At 44.3% G+C, this 25,614-nt stretch overlaps 1 protein-coding gene across 2 annotated transcripts in view; it reads right to left on the bottom strand.

Annotated features, from left to right (window-relative positions):
* CCND3 (cyclin D3) overlaps nt 1-25,614 on the bottom strand; it is an 82,890-nt gene that overhangs the window by 14,024 nt on the left and 43,252 nt on the right. The window contains exons 1-2 of one of the 2 annotated variants that reach the window (XM_083509301.1): nt 6,263-7,100; nt 3,571-3,786 (exon numbers count right to left, since the gene is read on the bottom strand). In XM_083509301.1, coding sequence (XP_083365427.1) covers nt 3,571-3,786; nt 6,263-6,451 — 405 coding nt within the window. In that variant the 5' untranslated portion in view covers nt 6,452-7,100. Of the gene's footprint in view, nt 1-3,570; nt 3,787-6,262; nt 7,101-25,614 lie in introns of those variants that run through there. The other variant, XM_083509302.1, reaches the window with a different exon arrangement.

The following is a 25,614-nucleotide window of genomic DNA, read 5'->3' as shown; positions in this document are numbered from 1 at the left end:
GACTCTGGGTTCATCTTGTGTTAAAGATCCACTTCCTAGCATGTGTGATGCCTTTAAATAGAGAAACCCACCTTTTCTTCTTACTCCTGGAGACAGGCAGCTGTAGCTCACAACCAGAAATATGGCCACAATGAATACTTTTCCAGTGGGCAAAGGTGGCCAGTCTCAAAACATTGAAAGCTGTTTCTTTATATCTGATTGACATACTTTGCCTAAGAACATTGCCTAGTCTGGACTCCTAACTGAAGTAGGAGGAAGCTGAGTCAAGAGGAACCTTCTCATTCTTCTTACAACTAGTTTATTGATCTCTAGTACCCAATGAGCAGAATCTTTTTCTTAGCAGCAGTGCTTGTACTCAGCTATCTGTTGCTTCTACAACATCCCCCATCTTTACAGGTTCAAAGGAGTATTAACAGCCCGGAGTAGCTGGGGCAACCCAGCCAGATGGGTGGCATATTATTATTATTATTAACCAGTGAGATATCAAGATGAATTAGAGGCATTCATGAGTGAACAGGAACTGCTTGCATGGCCCATCCTACAAGATTAGGAGCAAAGGTACAGACAAGTATGAAATTTAAATTCATAGCAGACCTAGATACCTTGTCAGAGAAACTTTTGAACACCAACGGGGCAGAACCTCCCCACCCCCATGAACATGTAGTACAGCGGTAGCCAACATGCTGCCCTCCAGATGTTCTGTACTGCAACACCCATCATCCCTGTTCATCAGCCTTCTGGCTGGGGCAAAACATCTGGAGGGCACTACATTGACTAGCCCCGGCCTATTAAAACCCAGCAATGCTTTCTGTACAAGCAAACCTGCAACCACCTAGCCTGTACCAAAAAGGAAGGCCCATGGAAGCCATGGGGATTCCCCTGCTTGCATCTGCATTAAGAAAAATCCTAACTGCTCTGACATCATATCTCTGTTCTTCTCTGCCCACACATTCTAATTTGTCAGACAAGGTCATTCACAGATCATCTCAGCCTCCTTTCAGAAAATTCCAACCAGGTGGTGGTTACCAGTGTTTGCCTCTACAGGCAACCTTTCTGAAAGAACATCTGGCACACTGAGTGACATGCACTGCAGTCAAAAAGTGGCTGTATATATAAAGCCAGATTTTAAAATATTTAAATCAGATCGCAAAAAATTAACTGCATAAGCCTAGCCCCACAATCTGTGGGTTGGGATGTAGCTGCCACTGCTGCACAAAACATGGCAGACTGAATGCTACTCTGCTAGCGGGAGCCAAGGTAGGGTCCTGAAACTGAGCGTTACAGGGGTGGGATAGGGCTGGATCCTAAGCAATTCCATTCTCATGAAAGGGGCCTGGCATGGGGCCTTCAATTGTGCCAATCTAGAGATGGTGCAGCAAAAAATGAAAGACAACCTGCCTCCTTTTGCCCTGGTCAGAAGAAGCAGAGCTTTGGATGTGGTGGCCCCCCCACATTTCCAATTTAGGCTTAGGATTGTTCTGCCTGGATTTCAGTTACATTAAGTATCATCTAAAACACACACAATATAAAATGGTATCTGAATGTAATACAAACAAGCACATTAAAAGGCTACATTCATCATCTTTTAAAAGTAAATCCACCACACTTTATCAAGAATATTGTTAACCTACTTCTCTATTAAGAATGACCCAAGAACAAAACACTGTACTTTGGAAATCAAAATTTTAAGCATGACCCAATGGGTCATGCATTATATTTATTATTGTGCAAATTGTGAATATTTACCCCCAGCCTTTCAAGCATAATTTCCAGCCCTTGCTTAAGCAAAATCCTGGTTACATAGTCTTCAAGTAAACAATTTTGCTTAGGTTCCTTACATGTGCATAAGGACAGCAAAGCAGAAATCATACCTAAAATAAATTCTGCAGTGGAAAATGGGAAACCAGAGATTTTGTATTATGTGAATGATTTTGTTTACACGTTTATGAAGCTAAACAGAAAAATGCTGTCCTAAAGATGATAAAAGCAAGACTAGAGATGCTGTATTATGTAGAGAAGCCCTGTTTAGTGGCAAACTGATTATGTTTTAATGCTTAAAAGCAACCAAGTAGAATGTTTATATGTTCAGGAAATATATGAATTAGGAAGTTGGAAAATTGGTTTAAATCAGTTGTTTAGTCCCTTTGCTTTGGTGGTTTAAACGTCCCTGATTTAAATCAATCCATCCTTCTGATGTCAACGGATTGCAGTCTCCTAAAGAAGTCCAGTCCTGCAGAAGAGGGAGGACTGTCTCAAAGAGAAGACACCACTTTCCTTTCCCAAGGGGACTTGTTCTAAATGCTAAGAGCTCTTCATTGCCCTGACACACCAGCCAATCTTTCACCCCTAATTAGGCTCTCAATCCTAAATGCAATTATTAGGGAGGAAGGCCTTCTGTACACAGCAGGACTTACCTCTTAGGAAACATGCATAAGATAGGACTGTAAGTAACATTGCAACTCATGCTTGAATTTAACGTGCCTCCCAATAGAAGCTTTTGGTCTCTAGAAGTCCAGTGCCACATTCAATCCAAAAGGTTCAGTCAGAAGACCCAGTGAAAACTCAGCAGCAGAGAATCTTTGGACTCCCCTTTTTAACATTTTCAGAACATGCATTGCATTAATATGAAGTCTGCAGTTTGAAAGAACTGTCAGGTTATTAACCAGTGCACCCATCATTGGCTAAAAATTTAGATTAGCGCTCACAGCAGAATCCCATGCATGTCTTCTCAGAAGTAGGACCCATTGAGTTGAATGGTGCTTACATCCAGGTAAGTGGGTACAGAACTGTAGTCTTAGTCTAACAACTGATGACTTACCTGTTGGTAAAGAAACTATTTGCCATCAGATCAGCACCAGAGAATATGGCCATACCTTGAGAACAGAGCATCCTCCCCATACTTATGGAAGCTCTACTGAAGAAGTACCATTATCCATAGGATACATTTATGCCTGTTCATCATGCTACTGATTCACAACTAGACCTGCTACTGGCAATGGCGATACTGCTATAATGTCTGCACTTCAACAATGACAGTTCAGTTCGGTAAATCAGATTTTGCTACCTCTGCAAAATTCAGTGTTTGTCCCAAACATTCCAGGGCAGCCAACATCAAAGGCACAGTGCAAACAGTTACTGGATTCAGAGTAGCGTGTTCTGTCCCAAATAGAATTGGTTAGCTAGTGTGTCCTCTTCAAACACTGCATCCTGCACGATTCCTTGCTCATTGCAAGAGAATATGAGAGAGGCACAGGCTTCTTTCCAATATAAATTGTGCATTGGGAACAAACCTGGTTAAATGGGATGAGTGAACTCTCAGGTGAACTGTCCATACAAAATAATCAACAGCTGAGTTATTACGAGGGGGACATAATCAAGAATAGAAAAATGGTGGTTCCCAAAGGCATGGAAAAGCATCATGTCTACTTGGGTGTAGCAGGAGAAAGGAAACATATAGGATGCATGGAAAACAGAAACTAGACTGTCAATCCATGATTCAGTGGCAGCGAAAGTAAGCCTGTGGAAACAGGGAGAAGGAATCTTGTAACTGAAGAGGAAGAAACAGCTTACCAAAACTTCACGTGGGGTGATGGAATTGTCTGTGTAAATGCAGAGTTTCTCCACTGTTAAAGGCATGGTTTCTCGCAGCTTGGAGGCCAGGAGCATACACACAGCCCCGAGAAGCTGCAAGTGGTTTTTGCGGGTGGGGACACAGGACAGGTAACGATCCACGTAATTCATGGCCAAAGGGAAAACCTCTTCTTCGCACTTCTGTTCCTCACAAACCTGACAAAAACAACAAAAGAGAGGGTTTATAAATAAAACAGTCATCCACTGTGCCCTCTGTATGAAGGTTTCAAAAATAGTTGCTATCAAAGTGCAAAGATAAAGCAAGACACACTTAGTGACTTCACTGAGCCATACTATCTTTTCTGTAAAATGGGAATAGTTCCCTTCTCCATAGTAACCTGTAAAAACACATAAAAGTTGACACAATCAAGACACTCAGGTACTGTAATTTTCAGTTCTTTAGAGAAGGATTCGTAGCATTTTCTAACAGGAAATATCCATGTCATATGGTGATTTTATGATATTAACTACTTAAACCATGCTGTTGTAGCACTCTGATTTATTGATTTATATTTTACCTCTTTATTTTTCTTGAAGAGACAGTGAGGCAATTTACTGCTCTGTAAAATAGGCATATTAACAAACCTCTCTTTTTATTAATCATAACCCCACCTTTCCACCAAACAAAGTCAAGGGAACTAACAGCATTAATAAAAACAACAACAGAACAATCCCTGGAGAACAATTACCTAGCAGAGGCAATGAGCACCCTCAGATTCCATATATTCAAGTTTCATGTACGGAGTACAGAAGTCCAAATGTTTCAGATTTTGAATATAGAGTGAGGAATTGGGGTTTAAAAATGCTGGTAGCATCTCACACACAATGAGTAAGAGCCCAATAATTCAGACCCATCTTATCCCAAATTCCTCAGGCTGCAAAACAATATGAGCCCAACCTTCAACCTCTTAAGACTTGTGCCATTGATTTGACTGGTGCTTGCCCAAAGGAAGCCATCAGATGAAGACAGTACTGTATTAACTAAGACCTTTCTCCTCAAATGCAAACCAAAAAAACTTCTGACTTCCAGTCCCTTATTCCGACCACTGGCTAGACTGTTACCAAGGCGCTGCCCACACTCAATTAAGTCAGCTTAGTAAATGAAACACTGAGGTTTCTCCTTTTGCAGAAGCCCATTTTTCTTTGCTGGCAGTTTTCCTATATCCTATGAGGCACTTTTTGTAAGGATTTACTGCCATTTTTGCTTCATCATTTATCTTTAAGTGACATTGAAGCAATTTACACTTCTGTAAAATGGGTGCAATAAAGGAGGAACTTTCTAAGCTTTTGATATTAACCTCAGTCATCAGTTTTAAATATCTATGAAATAAATAAAAAAACAGCCCAGCCCTACAACAAAATTTCATACTTCAAAATCCAAAAACTATTAGTCTACCTGCCTACAAGGACAGCCTAAAAAGTGTGCTTTGGGGAATCAATTACTTTCTATGGAGGCCACTCTTACCTGCCACAGGCAATTGGGAAAGGTACTTTTTACAAGCCTGAATTTATTAACTTCCTGACACACAGGACAAATGACAATTTATTCTGAATACTTTTCAAAAGCAATCCTTTGCAGGGAGGAGGGGAGGGGATATATGCATCCACATATTACTTGTCTCTTAAAGAAACCAACTAACAGCCCTGTCTCCCACAGGCTCTTCAACAAGTGCTGCTCTCTCCATTTCCAAGTCCGGGAAAGCTTTGCCTGTTGAACTTCTGCCTGCTGCAAAGCAGTGCAACCTGAATAAAGGCAGCGAACCTACCCTAGTTCCATTTCTGATACTAACCCACATTTATTTGCCTGACATGCGGAGCAAACCTTTACCCGACTTTTACTTTTGATGCAATACGTTTAAAATAGCCCCCCCCCCCAAGGTGGCGGTGATCTTAGTATTTGTGTCACCCTGTGCTCGCAGCCTCCCTTGCCGCTGCCTCTTCATCCTGCCCCTCGATTTGTCAATTTGTAGATTTTAACTGCGGGGAGATTAATCAACCCCATGATCTTGCGCACGAACCGGGCGAGCGACTGGCGACCCCTAGAGGTCACGTTGCACACTGCGGAGGAAAGGTGCATGCCAGGGTGCTTTTGAACTACCCCTGCACCGAAAGACAGAACCGGAGGGGGACACACAGGCCTCTTGGAGCCCTGCTTCAGTCATTCCCATCCACGCTCATCACGACTCACCGGCGTCTCTCTAACCCAGGCAAGCTGGCCCACGTACCCGCCTGTTTTAAGACGCATCGGTTCCGGTTATAATACGTCTTCGATCCCCCTCACCTACTGCTCCAAAACGCCCCCCACCCCGTTTTCAGAAGAGGTTGAATCCCCCACCCCGGCTCTCCCGCCGGATCCAGCCGATCGCAAGGCCTCAATCCAACGCGCACTTCACCTAGGGGCGCCAGTTCCATTGAACTGCATGAGATTTACTCCAGAGTAAGCACGCCCAGGATCGGGCTGTGATCCTAGACGTCCTCGCCCAGGGCAACCCAGAGAGCCTTACTCCAGAGTAAACCCGGCCTTAATGGGAAGTAAGGGAAAGGGTGTCGTGCGAGCCGGGATCTGATCCCGCGAGCGGAAGGGACGACAGGGCATGAGGGGGAGGGGGGGCAACGGGATCCCGGCACAGACCTCCAACATCCAAAAAGCCAACATCTTCCGCATGTAGGGCTGAATCTCCTTCTGCACGCACTGGAAATAGGAGACCCGGGGGCTATAGCGCTCTTCCTGACTCAGGAGGTTCTGCAGGACCCGGCGGTCCCTTAGCAGCTGCGGATCCCGCTTGGCCCGGATCACCCCCTCCACGCACAGCAGCTCCATGTGTCCGGATCCGGGGATGGGAGGAACGGAGGAGCGGAGGGGATCCGAAGTGCCGGTGGGGGAATCTGGCTGCTGCAAGGCGGGGAGCTCGGAGGGAGGGAGGGGAGGGCTCTCTCGCGCTCGCAGCCCGGGAGCGGGCTGGATCACCCAGCGGCAGCACCGAGCCCAGCAAAGCAGCCTCCCCTCCCCCTGGCTAGGCTCCTCCAGGCTCCCGGCTGCAGAGAGGCGAATGAATGTGCGGCGGCGAGAGCTGCGGAGAGGCGGAGCCGGGGCCCGGATCCTCCTCCTCCTCGGGAAGGTGGAAGGAGGAGGTCTGGTCTGCTAGGCTGACTGATGCCTCCCTCCAGGCCACGCGAGGCAGCTGCCATCATAGGGGAGGAGAGACCTCCTTGCCACTCCACCCCTGCAAACTTTCTTTTCCCCCTACCAGAATGTTCTTTGCAGCAGAGGCTTTCAGATGTGCAACCCCCCCCCCTTCTCCATTGTCATTTCATGACCTCTTGCCCCTTACGCTCCGGCTTCCTCCTGACAAGCCAGGGGCATATTCTATTCCTAGGGATCACGCAGTGCGCGCTTGGCAGGGAGAGGAATGCCGCCAGGCATTGTTGCGCATCGCTTTGCCATATGAATGGAGGAAGCGCCGTCCTGCAGAATGGCAAGGCGCAACATCCGTTTCCAAGGAAGGGCCTTGAGGACGGCTCTGGCTGCAATAGCCCCGCCGCCCGCTGTTGGTTCCAAAGACGGGGTTCCCACGAATAGGATTACGTCCCTGTGGAATCCCAGATCTCTCAATGGAGCTGATAAAGGCTCCGCAATGCCATGCTATCTTGCAATACTCCCATTGCATTCTGCAGCTGCTGTTTTGCCTCTTTTCAAGGCTGTGAGAAAAAAAGAGGCTGTAAATTGGTAGTGGTGCAATGGCTAAATGTTTGCAGCTGCAAAAAGCAAAAACAACAGCAGAAAATACTGTGATAGCCTCTGGCATCTATATCAGCAATGTAGCCAATTTGATGGTTTAGGGAAACAAAGAGCAGAATCTATGCAGGGAAGGGGATCTTGTTCTCAGAGATATGTAGGGCCAGATTAAGACCTTTAGGGGCCCTAAGCACTGAAAATATTATGGTGCCCCCCATATGTAATACAAAATAAAATGAAATGAAACGAAAGTTTAAAAATCCCATAAATTTATTGCAGCATATGACAGGATCTGATTTCCTCGTGCAGGTGCAGGTGCACACACATACACACACAAATTTGCACCCCTGCTTTGCTGGTTCCCTAAGCACAAAATGGGTCTGCCTATTGGGTAATCCAGCACTGGTTATATGTGGTGTCCAAGTAAGTGTCCAAGCTTAGGGTTACCAGATGTCCCCGTTTTCCGGGGACAGTCCCCGGATTTGCGAATAAGTCTCCGGACAAATTCCATCCGTGGAATGTCCCTGGATTTCATCTAATGTCCCTGAGAAACGCAGCAGGGCAGTCTCAGCAGCTCAGAGCAGTTGGCTCTGGCTGGCTTCAGGAGCTGCTCAGAAGTCCCCATATGATGGTAGTGCGGGGGCTCTAAGATGCAGCTTCCGGGCTACCTCCACCTTCCCTGACCCCAGCAATTAAGCTGTGAAGGGAGGCTTCATGCTGCCTATCGGAGCAGCCTCCCAACTCCTACTTGCATGCAAGCAGGAGTGGGGCAGGGATATCTCAGCTGTGAAAGGAGGCTTCACACTGCCTATCAGAGCTTGTGTGCAAGGAGGCAGGGATCTCTCAGTTAGGCAACGGGAAGCCTCCCTTCCCAGCTGAGGGATCCCCACCCCCTCCTGCTTGCACACAAGTAGGAATGGGATTGGGGCTGCTCCGATGGGAAGGGAGGCATCGTGCTGCCCGAGCCTCACTCACTGCTCTCGGCCCTCCTCAAGCCTTCCATGCTTGACCCACCACGCACCACTTCACCACCACCACCAAAGAACCAACAACAAGCCTCGGAGGAAGGAGAAACATGGCAGTTGAGGTCAAGGTGGCAGCCACCCCTCTGCCACCGCCATCGCTGCAGCATCAACATCTCGAATGTGTAGTATTTATTTATTTATTTATTTAGAGTGTCCCCAGATTCATTGAAAAAAATCTGGTAACCTTACTATGACTATGTACTCATTACTAGCTTAAAACACAAGTCTTTCATTTTCTCAATTCAGATTGAAGCTGGTTTGGGGAGGAATGCATCAAAATACAGTGGATGTGTACACATTGCACTAGCCCCCGCTGCTAGTGTTGAAGTCATGTATATGTGATGCTACCCATAGCCCATATCTTGTAGTTCCTTGACAAATGCAGTTTGATGTGCTTCCCTTCAAACCAGATTCCATCCAATTCGAAAACATAATCCATAATCACTGCAGTTAAGCTGAAGTGTGAACATTTGAGACAGTCATTGTGCGTGCACAGATGAACAGGGGTCTGTAGGGTGGGTGTTTTTTGTTTTTTGCTTGCAGGTGCAGAGAAACTAAACAGGTAAGGCATACCGGGCAGAGACACCTCTGCTCCTCTGTGGTGTGTACAGCAATGTGCAAGTGTGTAACTTGCAACACAGCAGATGGAAATTACCTTGCTGTGCTTGAAGCTGCTAGTGTGCACATAGCCAGTATTTCATAAGAAACAAGATGAACACAGGATAGACACGGAGTGTGGCTAATGTCATGTGTGCATTGCTTGCAAACCAGTAGTGGGATTCCACTGGATACAGAGTAATACACAGTCTAAGAAGCATGGCATAGTTCATTCTAAGCTAGTTCATTCAGAAGCAAGTGTGATGAAATAAACATGACTTATTTGCATTTATGTTTGGGACACTGCTTTCCATTGCTTATACGTGGCGGCTTACAACAGTTTTTATGAAGCACCTTTTCCTCACTAATACAATTGTTTTTAGTTAGGGTAACCATCTCTGCACAGTGCAGTACTGCACACAAGATTCTAAATTTCCAGAGATATAGTCATGTTACCTATCTCTTGAAACAAAAGCAGAAAAGAATCTTATGTTATTAGTTTTCTGTAATGGCGTTATGAAACTAAGCATTTTATTCTCAACCCTTTCCCTAAGCATCTCTAACACAAAAGTTGCCTTTTTAACAATTGCTGCCCAATGAGTTGATGTTTTCATTGACTATGTCCCAAGGTCTCTTTCCTGAGTAGTCGCATCCTGTTCTGATCCCATCAGCCTATACTGTATTTTAAGTTGCCCCCCATGTGCATACACTACATTACAATGAAATTTGCCATTATTTGCCATTTTGTTGCCCATTATCCAAACTGGAGAGATCCTTTTGAAGTAGATCACAGTCTACTTGGATTTTCATCATCTGCAAACTTGACTGCTTCCCCAGCTCCAGATCATTTATAAATGTTAAATAGCACCAGTCCTCAGCACAGATCCTTGACACATTGCTCTTTATTTCTCTCCCATTGTTCATTTCTACCACTAAGGAGGGGCCCACTGATTATGGGGCAAATTCCAGAACAGTAACCATTGTAGTAGCAAAAGGATTTGCCTGCCTTAGAGGACAATCACTTCTAAGAAACAAATAGTTGTCCTGTGGCACTACCTTTCATATGCAATGTAATGAATTGCTTTACTGTGGCACTAGCTTTCACATGCATTAGCCTGCTTCCTTAGACAAAGTATTTCTTGAAAATGAAGAGGACAGGTTTAGAAGACTGAACAGGCCTTGAATACTAGAGCACTAAACATATGAATAGCTGTAGAAGAGAGGGAGAAGGTTTCTAGGACAGAACTAACCACCTTTGTACTGAATAAAGCCAACTGGCAGCATCTTCTGGACCTAATAACATTTGCTATGCAATCAAAGACTTATTCAGATAGTTTGATATATCCACACACACACACACACACACACACACACACACACCCTGCCACTGTCAACAATGCCCTTCTATGTTGGCTAAGCATGGCAATTCCAGAGAATTTAATGGTCACAAAGGAAAGTATTTCATTGGAAATGCAGCCTGTTGACTCATTACCTGCTTAAAACACACCTAGGTCATTCTTTTTCTCAATTCAAATCAAAGCTGGTTTGTGGGGGAAAGATTGAGGACACAAGGAAAAGGGGACAACAGAGGACGAGATGGTTGGACAGTGTTCTCGAAGCTACGAACATGAGTTTGACAAAACTGGGGGAGGCAGTGGAAGACAGGAGTGCCTGGCGTGCTCTGGTCCATGGGGTCACGAAGAGTCGGACATGACTAAAGGACTAAACAACAGCAACAAATAGGAGTGTGTGCATAGCCTAAGATACTTGGGGATACTGTCTTCCAAGTCACTCTCACAGTTCTTAAGGAGATATGCAGGGATGAAGCATAAATAAAATTGCCAAACTGTTAAACTCATCTCCCTTTGGCAAGGGATCCTGCCATAACACATTTAAATATTTATCACATGGACCACATTATTAGTCTTTCTGCCCCTGCCCCAGTTCATTGACTGCTGATGACAAAAGCACGGAGATGCTTGTGGGGAGAGATTTGTGCAATAAGCAGTTCTCTATATTATGGCCAGAATGGGAATAATTTGTCATGTGAAGCCTCCCCCCCCCCTGCATATTTCTTGGTGCAACAATAATATGTATTCCAGGTCAAGTTGAGAAGGATATAAATAATAACTAGGACTCAAATCTTAAATTTGATAGCAGTTCTCAATGATAACTTCAGAGCTAAAAACTGAGATGGGGGGTGGCAGCTGGTCAAAGTCTGGTCTAGACTGAGATTACTGTGATGATGACAAAACTTCACGCATGAAGCTTCTCTGGAAAGCTTAGTAATTAACAAGTAACAAAAGCATGGAATAATAATCAAGAGAACTCAAAAGTATTATGAACACAAATACAAATAAAAATACTCCATTAGCAAGTGCTGTGTCAAAAGAATTTCAGAAGGTGATATCACACTCATAAATCCATCTTTAATAGCTTTTGCTTGGATTGCATAAAATCTTCCAGTCTCTGTGGCCATTAAATATTTGAAGAATCCATGAGCCAAATATCTGTGTTCACCAGTGCAGGCCAGTCAGCTGAATTTAAACGATGGTTACCTACCATTCCACTTTTTTGGCCGACATTGCTTGGTTTGCACAAAGGCATCAAGTTCTACATATTCAGTGAAAAAAGGCAGAGCCTGTATTCTTTGCCAAACATTGGGAAACCAGAGCACTGGATTCTCGTTCCTTAGGTTTTCTGGATCATGTATTTTGAAACTGAAGAGCCAGGCCACACACTAAACACAGTCATCCCTGGCTTTATCCAGGGTTGGCTCCAACTCAGCATGGAATATTCTGAAGCAAAAGCTAGCAACACTTAGGAGAACAGTAAGGAGGAGAAAAAATAAGGTTGTTGCAAAATAGACCAAGTGTTCCCTCCAGATGATGACTTGGCAAAACCAGGGCACCCAAAGCCACAGTATCAGGCCAAGATGGCAAATTATAGACTGCAGCAACCCTGAAAAGCCCATTGAATGGCTATTTGGAAGGAAGGGAGAGGATGTTAGGGAAACAAGAGTTTGTTCATTGTTGACTAAGGATGGACAACTTCCTGGCTTTCCTGGCGCAGAACTTGGCAATCAGAAAAGGAAATTCTTGTAGATTTTTTTAAATGGCACTGGGGGTTTCTGGGCTTCCAATATAACAGCTATGTTTTTCTTTGATGAATCACAGAGAATTATCAATTTTTTTTTGGTATGTGGATGTTAGAAGAATAATAGCCAGCTTAACTAAGGGTGACAGATCTCAAGCAATTGAAGTGGCCAGCTTTATCAATCTGTCAGGAGGATGCTGACTGCCTCTTAAGTAGAACGCACAATTAATGTAAATCAACCTGTTTATGTGTATAATTATGATGATTTACAATAATTAGGGATCTGGCAAAACTACAGATTTTCCCCCAAATGGGATTATCTTTTCCCTTCTGTCACAGTCTAAATGCTGCACAGAAATGAACTCCAAAATGCTGAGGAGTGTTCAGTTCCGTGGGCTTTTTTGTTTTGTAAAATTGAGCAGTTAGACGGAGATCCCAATAAATGTAACCCCAATTGTAGAAAGAACCAAGTTATTCACCCTACAATAAAAACAATGTATGGAGTATCTGAAGAATGTATGGAGTATCTGAAAAATATAGCAGAAAGAACTATGATTCATTATTGCCAGAGGCCCCTACGCCTACAAGTTGCAAGAAATTTCACAATCAAACCCCGCTTTGTGGAGGAAGGTAATCACAGATGTATCATGCATATCAGCAACTAATCAAACAGTGAGCAACGCGACTCCTAACTATCTAACATGGTTTGAATTAGTACAAGGCTGTTTACGCACATTCCCATTTATGTCCAGTGTACCCCCACTGCTGGTTTGGGAAGCAGTGAACACATGACGCTAGGCACAATTCACATCTATCCTGTCGTTTTTTATTAAATGCTGCATTTTGATGCTCTTTGCCCCGGACCAGCTTTGATCTATACTGAGAAAAAGAACAGCCTAGCTGCATTTTAAGATGGTAATGTGTACACAGCCCAAGTGTCTTTCTTTTCAACATTCAGGTATCAAATACAGTGGCCTATTCTGCAAGCATAGTCCTCACTGATGATCTGGATTAGAAAAATGATCTCTACTTTTTCTTTGCTTTGCTTTTTTTTTTTGTCTACAGGATAAATTCCAGTTATTTGTGCTGCAAAAGAGAAGTTTCAGATTCCATTCCTGTGTGCCTGCACTAAGCAACACACACAGAGCCTGGCAATGAACAAGGATCCCTGCTCCCTCGTTAAGGGTATGCTGCTGTGTGGTCCCACACATACTGCAGGAAGAACTGCATTGGCTACAAGTCGTTGGTGACAAAGTCGGTCTGTACTGAAAAGGGAAAAAAATAGACATTTCAGCATCCGCCTCCAGCCATAGCATTTTGTGTACAGACATACCAGTATATAAACACAACTTTTTATCCTTTGGCTAAGATCAAGTCGGGGTCTGGAGAGAGAGCTAGGGGCATCCATGACTGAGAAGGAACAGTTTTCTTTCCCACTGCCAGATGGTTATAATAAAACTCCCCCAAGCTAGGTACTTCAACTGTTGTCAGTGGACCAAAGCAAGAAAACCTTTGCTCTATAGCAGTGTTTCCCAACCTTTTTTGGGCAAAGGCACACTTGTTTCATGAAAAAAATCTCGAGGCACACCACCATGCCAGATGGGGAAAGGTCACTTTTTACTTATGTAAAAAAAATGAAATAAATAGTAACAGCATAGAAGGTAATGGTTAGGCTAGCATCCCTCTTCCAAATATGCTAGGTTTTTATTTGCAGGGACTGTTCTACATGGGAAAGCATTCAGCACTGTCATTCTCCCATCTGCCATCTGAATTGGTACTATTCTGGGTCAACTTACTCTGCTGCATGTGTAGATGAAAATGGCACCAAGTGTGGGGGAGGGGGCAGAACAGGTTTCAGATACAGGATATTAAGCATACAGGTACTTCAGATTGAACTGGTTGCTTGCTTTGCAAGTTTTCATTTCCCAAATGACTGCCTTGGCAGGCGCAATACCTACCAGGCTCAACGCCGGTCTCGCGCTGCCGCTTCCCGCGCTCTCAAGGCCCCGGGAGGAGGAAGGCGTGAAAGGAATCCCGAAGGCGCGAAAACCTCGCGCATGCGCAGGCCTTCCGCCTGCGACAGCCCAGTAGGCCGGCCGAAGCGAGCGGCGATGGGATGTGGGAGCTCGCTCGCTCGCCGCCCCGCGTGTGCCTATGTGGGGCACGTTACAGCCCCGTGACGTCAGCGCCACGCAGACAGCCAGGCAGGCAGACGGCGAGAGCCCCGCGCTGGGCGGCCTCTCCTCACCGCCGCCGCCCCACCTCTCGCCGCCCGACTCGCCTGCCTCCCTCCCACGGCACACCAGGCAACGTCTCGCGGCACACTAGTGTGCCGCGGAACACCGGTTGGGAAACACTGCTCTATAGTATAGGTGTAGAACTCCATCTATTACATCAACAAGAAGAAATAATGCTTTCTTGACTGTTGACTACTATGAACCCTATCTTGGAATTTAGAAGAAGAAGAGTTTGGATTTGATATCCCGCTTTATCACTACCCTAAGGAGTCTCAAAGCGGCTAACAATCTCCTTTCCCTTCCTCCCCCACAACAAACACTCTGTGAGATGAGTGGGGCTGAGAGACTTCAGAGAAGTGTGACTAGCCCAAGGTCACCCGGCAGCTGCATGTGGAGGAGCGGGGAATCGAACCTGGTTCACCAGATTACGAGTCCACCACTCTTAACCACTACACCACACTGGCTCTCTGACACCACACTGGCTCTCTGTGTTTAAATGACACTGGCTTTAAATGACAGCCACGTCCATTAGGAAATCTGCTTCATGATATCTCTTCATGAAGTTCTCAGAGTCCACATTCTGTTCATCCTTCCCTGTTATAAGCATGACTAAAACATCATTAACAATATCATAATGAAACTTCTTAATATATCAACATGAAAACCTAGCCCACACATATCATCATCATATTATGAAGACTAGGGTCGGAAATACCCCAGATGACTCTTAAAAAGAAAGGTAGTTTTGTAATATTATTTATAATTTTCCACTTTGGGCACAGGATCACAAAAGGTTTATAGAGATCAATTCCTCTCAACACCCCATTCCAGTTAAATAAATATTTTGATGGGAAGGAAAATAAAACAACATTTTCCCAAGCTATAACTAATGCAGAGTGGGACCCTCCACTTCATTAATAAATTTAACTGTCTGTAATTTTAGCTATCTGTGGAAGTTGCATGCAGTTTTTTCTCAAGTAATTCCCAGAACTGCATCCAGGTGCAGGGTGGAGGGATGGGGGATAAATTGTATATGGCTTGTTTAACTGCTATTAAGGATGGTTATGTTGGAATTCTCTGCCTGGCATTCTAATTTTCTGTGTGCTGTTTGTTATTTACTTGTTTATTAAATTTGCAACCCCTTCCCCTGAAGTCTGCAGTAGTACATACTAGCAAGAACTGTATCGCAGGTCTCCCTTCCTGGCTCCCCCTTCCATTAGAGAGAGTGGAGCAGTCAGATTCTGAGTATTATCAAAAGGTGGCAAATTGTTACTTATTTAGTTTATTGTATTTTTACTGCCAAGGAAGGGGGTGTGCTTTTGGGATCTCTTCCCCCCCCCCCCCGGTGCCAAAATATCTTGCCCAGCCTTGGATCCTTTGCCCTTGATTTGGGGCGGCAGGGTGAGGGGTACCAGTTGGGGCTCTGCTTCAGACAGCAAAATGTCTAGGGACAGCACTGATGCCATGAATATTTCTATTGACTGAGGCAGGCTAATGTGCCTGGAGCTTGTTAAGACTCTGAACCCTCCATCTACTGTCTTCTTTATCACCGTTCCTCATCAGTCTGTATTTGTGTAAATCCACAAATTTTCACAAAGAGATCACACAGGTGATCACTCATCTAAAAGAAGCTGACTCTACAAAAGACTGATCTGAACTTCCTAGCTGTCTCGGAATGGCAAAGCTAACATATCTATGCCTATGCTCGTTTTATTGAAAACTGAGGTCAGGAAGTTTTACTCCCAGCTGAAGATTAAAAGCAGAAGTCTTCTACCCTAGTTATATAAAAAAGTAATTCCTCATACTTTTTCCTGTTGCTTTCAACTTAGTGACAGATGGATCCTAAAACATATTTGCTTAGACAGGTGACTCAGGTCCTAGCAAGTACATTCAGGGTTGCACCTTAAGGGTGTAACTCCACATTCTGTCGCCACCTGGTGTCTTGAAACTCTGTCAATTGATTCTTCTTTGCAAAACAGCAACAGGGGGACAAATTGCAGCTGGCAGCAGTGCCCCCATCTACTGCTTTCCTCTGTTAATTTGCCTCTCACACCTTCCTTCCCTGCCCCCAGCTGTGGTTCTGGCTAAGCAGAGTGATTCAGGCAACTGATTTAGTGTATCTTAGAAGGGCAGCATCTTGTTAGTACATTTATTACCACTATTATTTATGGCAAGGGTGGGGGAAAGTGCTTGCATGGTTTTCTGCCTCAGTTGCCAACATAATTTGACCTCACCTTGGGGACAAGGGACATCATTTGCTGCTCTGCCTCAGGCAGCAAAACGTATTTGGCTGACCCTGGTGTTTGCGATGCTCATCTTAAAAAAATTGGCCAACATGCAGGGGTGATGGCAGAGTACAGCTGTGCCTCCACCACAGATTACAGCAAATAACTGCATGGAACTCTGTTTCTACCAATGGCAAAAAATCCTGATGGATGCAGTAAAGTATTGGAGGAATGAAACAACCCCAGCTTCCCTCCACATCCTCCAAAATGGTGGGGACAGCAAAGAACAGTTGCAACTCAATTGTTTAAGGCTTCCCAAGCAGCTTACATGAAATAAAAAAAAGATTAGGATTTAGCGTGGTGGGAATGAAACAAAGAACATGTGCTAGTTCTCACCCCCCAAAGAATTCATGTGTGCAACTGTATTCTTATTTAATGTAGCTAGTAAGCTTTCCTTACTTCCATTAATTATCTGTTGTCCATATGGTGTTCTCCTTTGCCTTCCCACACGTTCTGTTCCCTCAATCCAGATATTCCCATACCAGGAATACTCTGAAATGGAGTAAAAGAAAATCCAGGTTGAGGGAGTTGAAAATGTGGAAAGGCAGTGATTTGGAGAAGAACATCTTATAGAGAAGAGAATTAATGGAGATATAGGAAGCTTCCTAGCCATATTAAACAGCTGTATGGATGAGCTCCTTTAAGTGGTGAGGAGGCTGTGTTCATCCCCTTGTGGGGAGGGGGTCTTGCTTTGAGCTGCAAACAGGCTGGCTTCCAAGAAGCTTAAAGGACTGCAAGGTGGTGAACTGACCTGAAGGACAGCCTTCAGAGGAGACCAACTTCCTTTCCCTTAAATTGATCTCGATCCAAATAAAGATGGAGCAGAGGGCATCATTGCCACATATCTTTCCACTGCAGTGCATCTAGAAAACCTCTACAACCCATTTTTGCTAAACCTACGTTTGCTGCCACCTCACCCCCCAGTGTTTTGCCTTAAATCATGTTTCCCCTGTTATATTTAGTTATTGAAGCCTTTGGCTGTGTACACACAACCATTTACTCTGTCTCCAGTGCACGCCCAGTGCTGGTGTTTGGCATTAGCTGCAATCCACTGGATTAGCTCTGGTGGTACATTTGTAGCACGCTGATCTCCCTGCTGGCTGGCAGCAGCGGCTAAGCTGGTTCAGGAGGGTCAGGTGAATGTCATCTCACTATCACACCAACCACTACGGCCACAGGATGTTAAAGGTAAAGGTACCCCTACGGGCCAGTCTTGACAGACTCTAGGGTTGTGCGCTCATCTCACTCTAGAGGCCGGGAGCCGGCACCATCCGAAGACACTTCCGGGTCACGTGGCCAGCGTGACGAAGCTGCTCTGGCGAGCCAGAGCAGCACACGGAAATGCTGTTTACCTTCCCGCTAGTAAGCGGTCCCTATTTATCTACTTGCACCCGGGGGTGCTTTCGAACTGCTAGGTTGGCAGGCGCTGGGACTGAGCAGCGGGAGCGCACCCCGCCGCAGGGATTCGAACCGCCGACCATGCGATCGGCAAATCCTAGGCGCTGAGGTTTTACCCCCAGCGCCACCCGCGTCCCCCACAGGATGTTACCTATGTAAAAATATGAGGGGGCAGGGTTTGGTCACTTCTGGTGGCTGATTTTCACTTTTCATCTGGATGGCTGCTTTGATATGTTACGCCATAGCATACAGAATATTTTAAGCCACTCCTAAGTCTGCAGACAGAGAGGTGACTGATTTGCCTGGCAGGCTGCAGTCATTTTGCGCAGTGGCGTAGCGTGGGTTGTCAGCACCCGGGGCAAGGCAAGTAATTTGCCCCCCTAACCCGCGGATTTGTGCCCCCTAACCCATGGATTTGCGCCCCCTAACCCTAACCCCCAGATGTTGCGCCCGGTGCGGCCGGCCCCCCCTGCACCCCCCACGCTACGCCACTGATTTTGCGTCAAGGGAGATTGCATATTCTCAGCATTTAAAGCAGGATATTTGGTACCTTGGAACATGAGATCCATCCCTAAGCTTAGCTGCTGTAATGCAATTGCAACGTGGAATGCAGCTCCATGCATTATCATGATGGACACTGATTGTATTGCACCTGAGATTGTGGGTGTAGCCAGAATTTTTGTTAGAGGGGACAGGACTTTTTGCGGGGGAGGGGGGCAGAACCAACATGATTGGTCAGTTAGTTAAGTATTTCTATTGTTTAACTTGATCCAGCAGGTCCCCCTACTTTGTCTGTGCCCATGCCTGAGATGTCATCAGTGGCAAGTGATTCTTAGACAATAGCCAAACCTTGCCCATTACACTGACACAGTTCTGTCTGCCCTATGAACACCCACAGCCATGTTGTGGCTTTCAAAAGTAAGTATATTTATTTATTTATTCACAGTTTTGCCAAAGCAGAAAGGCATAAAAAATAGTGAAAAGTAAAAAATGATGGGGCACAATCATTTTGTGAGCTTCACTCACAAAAGTACTCAGAAAGGTGGCTGGCTTTCCTCTGCAAAAAGGAAATGCACATGCAGTCATGCACACAGGGCTCCAATGAACACATAAAATGATTTTTTTAAAACAACGAAACACATTTACAGTGGTACCTTGGGTTACAGACACTTCAGGTTACAGATGCTTCAAGTTACAGACTCCGCTAACCCTGAAATAGTACCTGGGGTTAAGAACTTTGCTTCAGGATGAGAACAGAAATCACGCAGCAGCGGTGCGGCGGCAGCAGGAGGCCCCATTAGCTAAAGTGGTGATTCAGGTTAAGAACAGTTTCAGGTTAAGAACAGACCTCCAGAACGAATTAAGTTCTGAACCCGAGGTACCACTGTATATTGCCTTCCCAAGGGATGTAGGGGATTGCACAAAGCAATGCACAAGAATAAAAAAGCATCTATCATTTTTAAAATGCATTTAAAAATGCTTTACATTGTTATTGGAGGGTGAGTGTTCCTTCAGTGCATCCTTCAAAAGTGAGAATGCACATTTAACCTTATTTTTAAAAGACGCAAACAGAAGTAAGGTTCCCTCAACCACCCTAGCAATGCTGTATTATTTTATGAACATATTGCTTCCCATTTTTTTAACAAAAGGCTGTGTACTTCTTTCTCTAGATTGTACATCTGATCTTTCAGAGGTGTGATGTAATATCCTTGCATCACTATTGTGACATCTTCCTTGGGGTGTTGTACGGATGAAGCAATCAATATGCCCCATCCACAATATTTATTTGCAGTGAGAGCAATTTGTTGGAGTGAGAAAGACAACTTGAGAAATGTAACTGACTTTCTTTTTGAAAAGCATAACTATAAGTTATTATTTGTTTTCTCTGCAGCAGGAGCGGGCAGACTTCAGTCTTGCTGGGTCTACCTTTTAAAAACTAGAATCCCCGTAGCTGTGTCAACATTTCTCAGAATACATTTTTCTGAGAAAATTTCTGATGTTTGTTTTTCTTACCCCACCCCCAGACAAAGGAAGATGTTTGGCAGACCCCCCCCCCATATTCTCCCCCCCCCCATATTCTCCACCATTTTTGTGTGCATGTGTGTGTGCTGGCTACCATCTTTCTCTCACAGTTCCAGAATGACATTATGTCCAGAATATTGTGGGGAATGCAAAATGGTGGCCAAGCTGTCAAGCCAATATAGTTGCTGACACGGTGCTACTTACTGCTGTTTGTTCATAGCTGTATTTGTTCATAGCTGTATTTGTTCATAGCTGTATTTGTTGTAAAGCATCTCTTCTCAATTGAGACATAACAGGAATCTTTGTTTATATGTTCCTAATTGCACACTTAGAGAACACTTAAATAACATAAGAAGTGTGGCGAAGGATCAGATCAAAATCTAGCTCATCCAGCATTCTTGGCAAGTATCCCAGCAACCAGTGAACCCTAAGTTATCCACCAGAAATCAACTAGTTGTCCATGATCTGCCCATTCATATTCTACACACTACAGCAGTTGCAAGTAGACAAATTAAGCTAGAAACTGTAAAAGCTGAATGAGGTGTGGAAAGCCCCTATAGCTAATTTATAGTGAATTCTAGGGAGTTCTCTGTGGCAAGTTTTATGCAAATAGGGAAAGAGCTCTCAAATGTGTATTTTTAAGTATATTCCTGTAAATCCACCTTGTTATTCTCCAAGGCATCACACTGTCTAGAGTCTGTCTATTAAAAAAGAAAAAAGGAGGAATTGACATGAATTGAGTAATTTAATTGCATTTGTAGTGCTACAGCTCAGCTCTCCGATTCAGTAGTAAATGCTACTGGTTTCAATTCAGTATTCATGTTCAAGCCAGTATGTTTTGCACTGATGTTTTGGTTACCTTTCCCTACATACAGTTTTTAGCACAACATGTTTGCATTTCTCATGCATTGTGCACAAGGCTTACATCTTCTTCAAGTTTGCCAAATAGCCTGGAAGGAAATGCCTGGTTGCTTTATTTTCCTTGTGGGCCAATTGCCAAGTTCTTTTGTACAAAAAAGGCTGGCGCTTGTATTTTTTTAAAAAAATAATGCTGGCTTGTTTACTTCTTTGTTTTTGGTAAAAACTTCCTAATTTTCACTTAGTGTGCATGTTTGATCTGCTTTGCGTAGCACTAATGCAGTAAGAATTGTGGATGTTTATTTGTTTCACCACATCATTTCACACCATAGAATCATAGAATTGGTTGGACGGGACCCCAAGGGTCATCTAGTCCAACCCTCTGCAATGCAGGAATCTTAGCTAAAGCATTTATGACAGATGGCCACCCACATGCTGCTGTGGACACTACCAGATGCCTTGGTTATGGAGTGTTTGTTCTGGTTTGTTTGATGTTGCACCAAGCAATTGCTATCTCAACACTTTCCAGTCCATTTCCCCATCACTTTCCTTATTGCAAAAAGTCTAATGCAGGGGTTGTACAAGAGCCTGAAATCCACTTTAATTGCAAATTAAATCCACCTGACTTTGCTACTATGCAATTGAATCCCACCTGCAAAATAGTGGAAGTCTGGAAGCGGCTTTAGAGACTGCAATGCACATATATGTCCTTCCTCTTTAGCCATTCCCCACAGGTTTTGGAGGCAGTCAGGAGTGGGTGACAGTAGAGCAACATGGCAACAACAGCTGTGGCGATTGTTCTTGTGCCCACTTATCTGTTTAGTTTCTTCACCCTGCTGACCTAAAATCAAGTACAGGTTCAGCTAATTCCCTAATCCAACATTAACCACAGGGGTCAAAATAAAGCTTTAGATATTACTTCTACACCGTCAGGAATGCAACAGGCTCTCCCTTAAGGCCAGTCCAAGGCACTGCCATCTGCCGTATGGTTCCGTTTAGGGAGCAGAATTATTCTTTCCAGTAGTCCTAAAGGTTGCATTTCTTCTGCAGAGATATCGTATTTCCCCACAACAAATTGCAGTATTTTATGCCTGGGAGAATGTGATTCTCCCCTAGATTCTGCAACCATTCTTACTATGATTCCTTTGTGGCACATCCTTTTGTGTACATCCTTTTGTGATGTACTTAGTGATAAGAGATAACAATTTTGCAATTTAGTGAAGCTTTACATTTTTATTTTCCACTATTTTATTATTTCATCTTTTAGTCTTTTAAAAATGTATTTTCTATTTTAAAAATTCTTCCGAGGTTGTCCAGTTTTCTTCCTCCACCCCCATCCCTTTCTCTAAAGTGGAGAACATCCAGCCATTTTGCAAGCTGGTGTCAAAAAACTAGAGAAGCAGTTGTTTCAGCTTCATCCCTTGGCTCTTACTTTAATTCATTATTAAGGGTTGACAACCAATCTTCTGTTTATTATTTTTGCCTCTGGCTTAGTATCTGGCATTCTGATAAATAACCTAGGTATTTTATTAAATAAACTGAGGGGAATTAAATTCCCCGCCTCCACATTCACCACATACAGTACCTTGCCTGATTTTTCAGATTGCCCCTTGACCCACCAGGCCCCTCCTTGCCTTTAAAAAAGAAGCAAGCAGCAGGGGCGGCCTTCATTTCTAACTTGCCAGAACCCAACCTCTGCTCCACCCACTTGCTCATGTTAAGTTCCACTCACTGATCTGGTATTTTTAACTTGGCAACCCGATACATGGCATTGTGCAATAGTGTTTGGCTCCCAAATATGCCTTTGCTGGCCATTAGCTATTAACAACAGGACAGCATCCACTGATCTCATGACAGCATCTCATGACCTGAAACTGTGGCCTACCTGAAACTATAGGTGTTGCAGCCTCTGAGCTTTCAGGCACAGAAGGGGTGTGCCAGATCAGCCCCTGTGACTGGCAAGTAGTAGAACTTAGAAAAATTGCTCTCCCTTCCGGCCAGTTTTGCAGGCCAATTTGCAAACCGCGAAAGTGGAGGGCCATTTTGGCTCGCATCCCTTTTTGCAGGTGGCGAGGCCCGGGCACCTGTTTTGAGAGCGAGCACACAAAGCTCACCATCTCCTTACTGCTTCTTTGCTAAAGTCTTTTCTTTCCCAGAATGCTACACCATTCTGGACCCTCACAAGCAGCTGCCCACCACAGATCACAGCACTGCCATCCTTGCCACTCACAAAGTCTGCTTGGGGACCACTGATGTCAACGGGTCTCACCAGACAATAATTTCCCTGTACCTTGCTTAGATATAGTATAATGGTTGGGAAAGGACAGTTCTCTTCCTCCCTATGCAGCACCCACTGGGTCCATAACATGCCAAGCATACTTTGTAATAGTACAGATTGGAATAGGGGTGGAACAGGCTTCTCCACGATTCACTGCTTGCCGGAATCTGGCCTCTGCACTAAGCCTAGCAGCACAAGTAATGGCTTGTGCCAAAGCAGTTAAAACCTCACACAATCAACTCTCCCTGTACACTGTTCTTTGCATGCTTCAGCTTTTTAGATTGGTGACATCCTGCTGTAGATACTGTGGGTGACTGGGTGCAGCCTATGATCAAGTGAAAGATGAAACCCAACCCTGCAATCAGCAACATGGCATCCGTGGCCCCACTCATTTTTAAAGTTGTGTGTGAATCTCAGCCAGAGAGGTGAACGGAGGGGGAAAAACCCACATGACAGGCTGAGTTTTCATTTCCCAGGCTTCAGCTCAAAATAGCACAGCAGACATCATTTTTCTGATTCTGGGGATGTGCCCAGCTTTTGATTTGCATCCTTTCTTTCTTTGTTCTCTACAAGGTTGTTCCAGACCAGCAAGAAATGGTTCTTGCAGAAGTCGTCCTGTTCTGAAGATGGTAATGGGGTTCTGCAGCCCCGTGTCCTCCTTTTGTTCATTTTCACTCTTGGAGATTTTCTTATTCTTCTCAATTCTCCATGATTCATGCTGGAAGACTGGCTACAGCCCCAGATAGTCACAAAATATAAATTTTCCTGATGGGGCTTCCTGCTTCATCCCATACAAAGGTGGGAGGGAGGGCTTGTGTAGGAACAATTGCTAGAGAACTGTTGTCTGCTGGGCTTAATGGTTGAATCAGAGAAAGATACACTTTCACATATAGAAATATTTTGAGTGTGCTTGCCTATCTTTTAGGTAGAGAACATATAACATTAACACGGGTCTTCAAAATCCATTGGATGACCCAAACTATCCACAGTATCATTCAGTAAAACATTCCCACTTTTCTCCTCCATCTGAGAGGAGCTAAACAGTTTCAGATCAACTGTATCCTGAAGCATCTTTGAGAATTGTATCTGTTTCTTATTGGAAGAGGCTGATTTCTGGAATCAAGGGATGTGGACTGGATGTTGGAACTGGGACAAAGAAACATGGTTACAAAGAGATTAGAGTTTTGGATCTTGAAAGGTATGGTTGCAAAGGAGTGCGTTCAACATAGCAGATACACAGAAGCATACCTAGGGATTGGTGAAACTGACCTTGGTTGAGGGCATAGGCCTTAAGTGCGCAAAAATCACTTGCAGACTATGGAGTGTATGGTGTATATGTGTGTGGTGCCGTGTTGTACCAAGATCAAATGTGGGAGAAGCATTCCATCCTTCTCACACTGCCGTACAAAGACGGGCAATTTTTCGCCCTCCCTCTGGACACGTCAAGTATTTGGGTTGTGTAAAACATAGGGATTTCTAATGTGGCTATTGTAGTGAAGTGATTTTTCAGGTGGGGGAGGCACTGCCGATACAGCGCCCTTTCCTTTGTGTTGAGGCTAAGCTTATGAAGTAAGTATTTAAAAATTATCTATGGTTCATGCTAGAACAATGTCTCTAGAGAGTGGTCTTCACCATATACAAATATTCATGATGGGGCTTCATCTCAAACAGAGGAGAATCAGGGTCTGGCTGTGGGAATATTTGCCAGGGAGACATTGGGATTAGGCAATATAGTCGGATCAAAGGACATGGCTGAGACACTTTCACATAGTGGAATATTGGAGGGAGTGGGTGCTTCAGGTAGAGAACCTGAAGCATCAGAATGGCTCTTCAAAAGCTATTGGATACCCCCCCCCAAATTCTCCACAGTATCATTTGATAAAACATTATTTCCTTTTTCTTCTCCATTTCATTGTTTAATGGTCTTGGGTCAACAGTCTCATTTTGTAATTCAACATCTCAAAGGACCCTGCAGCCCCAGCACTGTCACATGGGTAGCCATAAGACGCAGACTGAGATAGCTCGCTTGAAGAGGCTGATTTCTGGAATCAAGGGATGCAGACCCAGTTGCTGTAACTGAAGCAGAAAATGTATGCTGATACAGAGAGTGCAGTTTTGGATTCTGAAAGGGATGGATGCAAACGAGCGATTTTGATACGGGGGTGAATCAACTTTCCTTTGTGTTGAGCTAAGATTTTGAGTGATTGTGGAGTCTGTGGGTTATAGTCTTTATTTTATTTAAAGAAAGACATTATTTTAATTCTGTAAATACATAACAGAGCATGATAATAGATTATATAGGGTTAGAATAATAGAATGATAGAATTGTATAACTGGAAGGGACCACAAGGGTAATCAAGAGCATGCTGTCCATGCGAAAGCAGAATGAACTTCTGCTCATATAATAGGACTTCACCATCCTCGCCTCCCTTCTACAGCCGCCTGTGTTCCC

The sequence above is a fragment of the Podarcis liolepis genome, assembly GCF_965112155.1.
Source record: "Podarcis liolepis genome assembly, chromosome: 6".
NCBI classification, from domain to species: Eukaryota; Metazoa; Chordata; class Lepidosauria; order Squamata; family Lacertidae; genus Podarcis; species Podarcis liolepis.
This window is presented reverse-complemented; position numbering and strand designations above follow the sequence as displayed.